The sequence below is a fragment of the Chaetura pelagica genome, unplaced genomic scaffold (assembly GCF_000747805.2).
Source record: "Chaetura pelagica isolate M959 unplaced genomic scaffold, ChaPel_1.0 scaffold106, whole genome shotgun sequence".
NCBI classification, from domain to species: Eukaryota; Metazoa; Chordata; class Aves; order Apodiformes; family Apodidae; genus Chaetura; species Chaetura pelagica.
Genome location: NW_009954222.1, coordinates 3,080,287 through 3,087,458, shown reverse-complemented (window position 1 = coordinate 3,087,458; position 7,172 = coordinate 3,080,287). Strand labels below are relative to the sequence as shown.

The 7,172-nt window shown below is 36.6% G+C and overlaps 1 protein-coding gene across 1 annotated transcript in view; it reads left to right on the top strand.

Annotated features, from left to right (window-relative positions):
• Positions 1 to 541, top strand: part of MZT1 (mitotic spindle organizing protein 1) — a 2,770-nt gene extending 2,229 nt beyond the window's left edge. The window contains exon 3 of the mRNA XM_010003511.1: positions 518 to 541. Coding sequence (XP_010001813.1) covers positions 518 to 541 — 24 coding nt within the window. The remainder of the gene's footprint in view (positions 1 to 517) is intronic.
• Positions 542 to 7,172: the final 6,631 nt, after the last annotated feature.

Here is a 7,172-nt window from a genome sequence, read left to right as displayed (position 1 = left end):
CATAACTGGCTTAAAATCTACCAATGTCAGTCGCCAACAACTGTATGTTGTTGGCTGGGCTGAGTTATTCAGCAACAAAAATACTTATTGATGACCTTGATCAAGTAATTGGTAGTATGATTTATGCAGTTATGGTTAATGTAATTCTAAGTTTTGTGTCAATAATTGATCTGTGTGAGTGGGAGTAATAATTACTACAAATTGTATAAAGAAGTAAACTACAAGAGGAAAAAAATCATGCATTTGACCACTTTGAAAGCATTAGGGTAACATGTACAGGATAGAAGCTCAGCTACAGATATACATTGTAACACATATACTAATAAAGGTTGATGGTGGCTGACAGCATTAATAAAAAAAAATAGTATTCAACAGAGAACAACACTACACAATTTTCATTAGTAGCTTATTTTTAGACTTCTAAGTTCTCTACATAAAATAGTTACAAGAAGATTAATGTTAATCCACACGGTACCTATTTTTGGTAACTTGCAGTAATGTTTTTTTCTGTTTCTAGGCTGCTGAAAATATGACAGGCTGACATGGGAGAAGATTTCTGCATGAGAAGAATGCCAAGTTGAAGTTAATAGAGACTGAAGTAAAATAAGTGTTTTTGTGAAGGTTTTAGAATATTTATGTAATCCTTGAAAAGGATGATGTCTTAGAATGGCTTTGAAGAGTTTTTTACTAAGATAAGTTTACCAATAATCTCATTACTTGGTATTTTTGTAAGCTATTTGTGAATACAGTGCAATTGTTCTGCTTAGGCATCCAGTATTTTTTAAACTGTCTCAGATACTGCATAGTTACTGAACTTACTAGTGTGTAGCAACAAATGTTATAATGGGTATAGTTTGTTCACACATTCTGTAGAAGTGCTTATATAACCTGGTTTTTATCTCATGCTTTAATGAAAAACTACGTGTACAATTTGGCTTTGTTGTATGCATCAGATAGGAATGAAGCCCATCCTGACTTTGTTTTAATTAAGGTAAGGATAGTGACTTAAGTTTCAATCTGAAAGCAAGAAATAAAGCACTTTTGTTAATGTAGGTAATTATTTGTCCTTTTGATTCAAATTGCTGGAAAAAGTGCTTTTAATTTGGATAACAAAATTACTTGCTATCTATGCATAAATATATCTAAGTTTAAATTCTAGATTACATGGAATGTTTTACAGAGTTCAGATGCTAAGTCTGTTACAGAATCACAAAATTGTCATGATTGGAAAGGACCTCTGAGATCACCAAGTCCAACAGTCAACATAAAAACCCCAAAAAACTAAACAAAAAAAACCACCCAAAAAAACCAAGAACAACCACACAGTTCACCAGAAAACACCCAGGAAAAAAAATCCCTAAAGCCTCAGCCACTAGAGCATGCCCTCAGGTTCCTCATCTGCATGTTTCTTGCATACCTCCAAGGATGGTGACTCAACCACCTTCCTGGACAGGCTATTCTAGTGCCTAACCACTCTGTATAAAAATGCTTCCTAATATCCTATCTAAATGTTCCCTGCTGATTACATTTCCCTGCCCTGTTACATTTGTTCTGGTTACCAGACCTAAAAATATTGATGATATATTGTTATTTTCTAGTTATAGCAAATATGAGAAGCACTGGATTTTGTTGATGGGTATCAATGAGTCTTAAAAAGTCATTTGGTATAGGAATGTCATCTTATTCAGCACTAGGAATCTTCACTGCCAAAACAAATGTTTATAGTATATACAGTAAACTGTTTATCATGTTAGTTTCCAGTAAATATCCCTGCATCCAGGAATTCTACTTCATAAGAAAATGGTTTCTTGTGTATTCCTTGTCCGCTGCTGTTTAAACTTTTTCAGATTTTTTTTTTTTGTTATCATGGGTTCAAGGTGTAGTATTCATGGGACCTGAAGTAACCTCTGATGGTAAGGCGGACCACGTTTGGAAATGAAGCTGGAATCTTAGTTAAGCCAAACTTTGTGCAGAGAAAGAAAGTTGTTTAAATCATATGCACTCTAGGTCATAGCTCTACAAAAAGTGATCAAGGAAGCTAAATAGTTCATGCTGCTGACAGAATAGAAAAATATTTATATTACACTGAATCACCCTTATTTCCAATTAGCCTGTCCAAAAAAATCATCCTAGGAGTATGCTGTGAATTTCTGGATAACCACACTGGGAGACTTGTAAGTGGTATCAGTTTGCTTGCTCATATGAACAGCTAAAATTGCTTGCAAGGTGGTGTTGTAACTTCCTAACAACACGCAAGGTGGTGTTGTAACTTTTGAATACTGATTACAAAGCTTTTTGAAAACATTAAGATATCTCTAGTATGAAAAGATATCAGTGATGAAATTTACCCTAGAAAATCTGACAAGTCAGTCAAACATCATGAAAAAACTGGGTCACACCAGCACAAATGAGCAGTTCTTTTAATTTAATCTAGACTCAATGCTACATGTCAAAAATGAGGAAAGACTGGAGAGCATTCTTGTTTTCGGAGTTACATATAAGTCAGTGAGTTCTGACTTGTGAAACTTGAACTCTAAAAGTGTTCTGTAAACTGCAGCAAATTTGCCCAAAATAATTGAGTTCCTATTAGTGTGCAGGTTTCTGCTGGAGCTTTTTCTGTTCCTCCATTCCCAGATCTTAGGACAATCCAGGAGTTCTGATGACTTCTCTTGAATGTGATTCTCTTGATTACTTTGCATTTATGCATTTCCGGGGGTTTTTCTGACATATTATTTTGATTTCAGTTTTGGTTCTATGGCCATTATAATGCTTAAACCAGCTTACAAATGCAATGAGAGCAATTTATATATGATTCTTGATCTGTCTGGTAAGTTGCACCTACCATTTTACCATCAATAAACTTACTGGTTTTAAACACTTAGACATTTGCTGGTAGACCATTTCTCATGCAGAATTATAGGAGCAGGCCATCATTTTGACATTCAAAAATCTTGTTTGATGGATATAAAACTAAAAATGTATCATTTTCATTATAACATGGAACTAAATTATAACATTGGTTATACTTAATAGTTCATTTATACAAAATGAAATGTAAATGTTGTAAGGTTGAATATATATTATATTTGAGTTGAAAGCAGGGAAGAGATGTTTGGTTTTTTTAAGTGAGCAGATCTATGGCTACTTCAGTATATGTGGCAAAGTTTCTTTCAAAATACTGTGCAGAACAAATGTACTTAGAAATTGGTGTAAAAGAACTGATCACTTTTGATTTGGGTTACCCTCCAGAACAAATACAGTATTTTGTTTCCTTCCTCCTGTTAAGAGAATGAAAATCTCTCCAATAGGGAGTTTCATACTGGAAATGTTTCTGTGCTTGTCCCAAACAGGGAGTGATAGCAGGTGAGATGTGCAGCACAAATCAAGATTCATTGCAAACAGCACTAGGATCTTAATGACTAAACCAGAAGAAAAAACACAACTGGATTGTATGGGTGTTGGGATAATATGGGTATGGGTAGCAGAATGGAATGCTAAAAACCCTAATGAAAAAAGGTATCCTAACAATAAAATTACTTCTAAAAGTCAGCTGACAGAGGTTACCATTTAAATGCTAGCAATTTACTTTTTTAATAAGACTTATGTTAGATCTAGAACAATTGTTAAAATAATACCTAGGCAAAGTGATAATACAATAATTGCAATTATCTCAAAAAATGTCCTATGGTTTTAAAGCTCTAGAACTTAACAGTGAAAGATTCTTAATATTTAAAGATGGCTAATGAAGACATACAGGAAGTTGATATCTCTTGCCCTTTTATGGCCACAGCTGGGTGTCCCTTTTCTTGTTCCTTGAAATTGGAGGAATAATCGCTTGAGCAGGCATCCCTGCTGTAGAGGAGAAGGTGCAGCACATCTCCTGGAAAGTGTATGGGAGTCTTTCTTATCAAAGATGGGACCATACTTTAATAGAATAAAGTGGATTGACTGCTGCCGTTTAATTATTTAGACGTACCTCCAAAATCTTTCAGGGGAGAATAAAAGGAAAGCAGTGGAAAACCCAAGAAGGCCCTTTTCTCACTAGCAGGCAAACTTTTGTTTATCTGTTTGCTCCTACTTTATCTCCATTTCAGGCCTAGTTGTTCTTCAGCACTGGAGAGCAGCTCATGTTAAGAATATCAACTTGGCCCCTGTTTGTATTTTCAAGGTTGTTAGCAGTTCAGAGCTGGCTAGGCCCTTTCCTTTCTCATGGGAGTCTTTCCACTTCAGGCCTGGGGCTGTAGAACTGAGAGAGACAGAGCAATTGGATTACAAAGGGAAACTGAGGCAGGCACTCTGAGGTGGAGAGTCCTGCTACAGTGCTGTAAAATAAGTCTGTCACTTTATTAGTATCCCCACTATGTGAACATTGGCAGTGATGGCTGAGGAGCCTTGTCTGCATTTGTAACATACCATCTTCTGCTACATATAACTGAAAAGCCAAGAAAACAGCAGGTGCTTTTCCTCTATGCTCCCTGCTTACATGCTCTTGGAACTCTTGCAAAGATAAACATAGGAATAGCTTTAGAGGTTCTTACCAAAGGTTTTCTAACACAATAGCTTCTTTTTCAGGCAAAAGCAGATGCCTGAAGAAGGATAAGAACAATACAAGCACATTTGGTTCTTTTCCTTCCTTCCAAGTGTCTTCTATTCCAGGCTTTCCTGAAAATCATATGGTTTGTCTATTTAGTAATCCCCAATGCTTCTTTTTCCACCACTTGTCTCTTTTCCTTTGGACTATATATGCTTCCTGAATAACAACAGCTTTTATCAATTGATGTTTGTGTAAAGAATTGCCATTGTTTACTATGGACCTGATTTTTACTAACTTAATGATCCTTGCATAGTAAACCGTTACTGATCATGCGTGTGCCAGTCATGACTCTGCAGATGTATAACATACTCACTTTTACATTTACTCTTTTTAAAACTGAAATATGTTAGTTAACATGTTCCCTGGCTAATTAAAGACATGGAATATCTTCTGTATCTGTTGTCCTTTAAAACTTCTGGGTCTCATTTTCTGAGAGGGGAGCCAAAACTGCATGCAGCATTAACCATCTGGTTCAGTACTGGCCTGTTTGTTTACTTTCTCGATCTTTATTCCTTTCTTAGTAATTCCTAGTACTTCACTTGCCTTTTTGATTTGAACTAAGCACTGAGTGTTTTTCATGACATTCTCTGTTGTAACCGCAGGATCTCACTCTTGAGTGGTTACAATAAATTCAGAGGCTGCTAATTAATAGGTGAAACTAGAATTGTTAATCTCCATGTGTATAATGAATTATTTATTTACAGTGAATTGCATCTGCCATTTTTATTTTTTTGATCAGTTTTACATGTCTTTCTACAGTTTTCAGTTTAGCAGTAGTCCTACTACCCTCACTAACTTTATCATTGGCAAATTTTCTTGCTTTTTTGAGGTTAGTTATGAACAGGTCCAGCAGCACACAGCCTAGCAAAGACTGCAGTGCCTCAGGTGACCTATGGCAGGAAATTACTTTATTCTCATTTCTTTTCAGTAATTGGGACTAAAATGCAGTCCTGCCTACTACTTAGTTTTTCATTCTTATACCAAGAATACTTATAGCACAGCTGTAAAAGCTTAAGAAGAATAATCCCATCTTGCAGAAAGCATGCCTTATCTAGATAACTTTCAGGATCCATGGCATTTGCCATTATGTAATTCCATTTTAGAAAATATAAACTCAAGAAAATAACTTTACAGGAGATTGTAGAGTACTAGAACAAAAAGGCAAGCTTATAATCCTGAGGTCTTCATGTTAATATAAGGAAGTTTTTGTTTCTTAGGCAGTATGTTAAACAAAAAGTCTGTTAATGGAAAAACAAACACTAGATAATAATTAGGCATGGCATAGTAGGGACGTGGAAAACTGCTGCTTGATCTTGTTAAAGTGAAATGAAGAATACTTCTAAAAGACATGGTTTCATCCAGTTTATGGGGAAAAGTCTACAGTGCCCCTCTGCAGGTGTCACGCATGCTAGCTGTAGCAGTTCTTTCTGGCTGCAGAGTCTGTGAAGGGCACAGTAAAACAGCTCTAAGTAAAAGTAATATGAAGAAAATTAGTATTTAGGATAAGTATCAGTGATGTTTCTGTCAGTAAGATAAATGTAAGCCTGGTTTCTGAGACATTTAAATGTTACCTAATAAAAAAACCCAAACAAAACAACTATTAATTATCTGAACTGGCAATCTGGATTATATTGAGTCTGAGCACTTTTATTGTCACTTCATAAATATTCCTATTTTCTCACCTCCAATCTTACATGGTAAGAGCAGCTTATGAAAATGGATCTTTGAAAGAGCTCAATGGTATTATTCTGTGAGCAAGTGGGAGTTTAATGCTGGGATGTAACATTCAGTGAAGGAGATGGAAAATGTGAGAGCATAGGCAGTGGTGCTTGACTATGCTGTGGTTCCCCAAGGGAGCAGCCGAGAGGCCCCTTGGTGAAGAGGAAGAGGAAGGAAGCCACAGGAGGATGAAGAGGCTGAGGGACATCCCAGCTTGATTTTGACTTTATCTGTACAGCAGGTCCAAAATTAGTATATTTGAACATAGTGACAGATCTTCCTATTTAATGGACATGAGATACTGGAAAGAGACTAGGGTTAATAGAATCATAGAATCATTCCAGTTGGAAAAGACCTTTAAGATCATAAAGTCCAACCATTAGCTTAACTCTTCTGAATCCAATGCTAAACATTGCCCTGAGCACCACATCTACGTGTCTCTAAAGCACCTTTTTCATTATCTCCAGGGATGGTGGTTCAACCACCTTCCTGGTCAGCCTGTACCAGTGTTTGATAACCCTTTCAGTGAAATTTTTCCTAATATCCAACTGAAATCTCTTCTGGCACAACTTGAGCCCATTTCCTCTTGTCCTATCACTTGTTACTAGAGAGGAGAGACCAACCCCAACCTCTCTACATCTGGTAGCTGTAGAGAGCAATATGGTCTCCCATCAGCCTCCTTTTCTCTAGGCTAAACAACCCCAGTTTCCTCAGATGCTCCTCACAGGATGTGTTCTCCAGACCCTTCAGCAGCTTAATTGCCCTTCTCTGGACATGCTTCAGCACCTCAATGCCCTTGCAGTGGTGGCCCAAAACTGAACCCAGCGCAGCCTCATCAGTACTGAGTTCACTTCCCTAT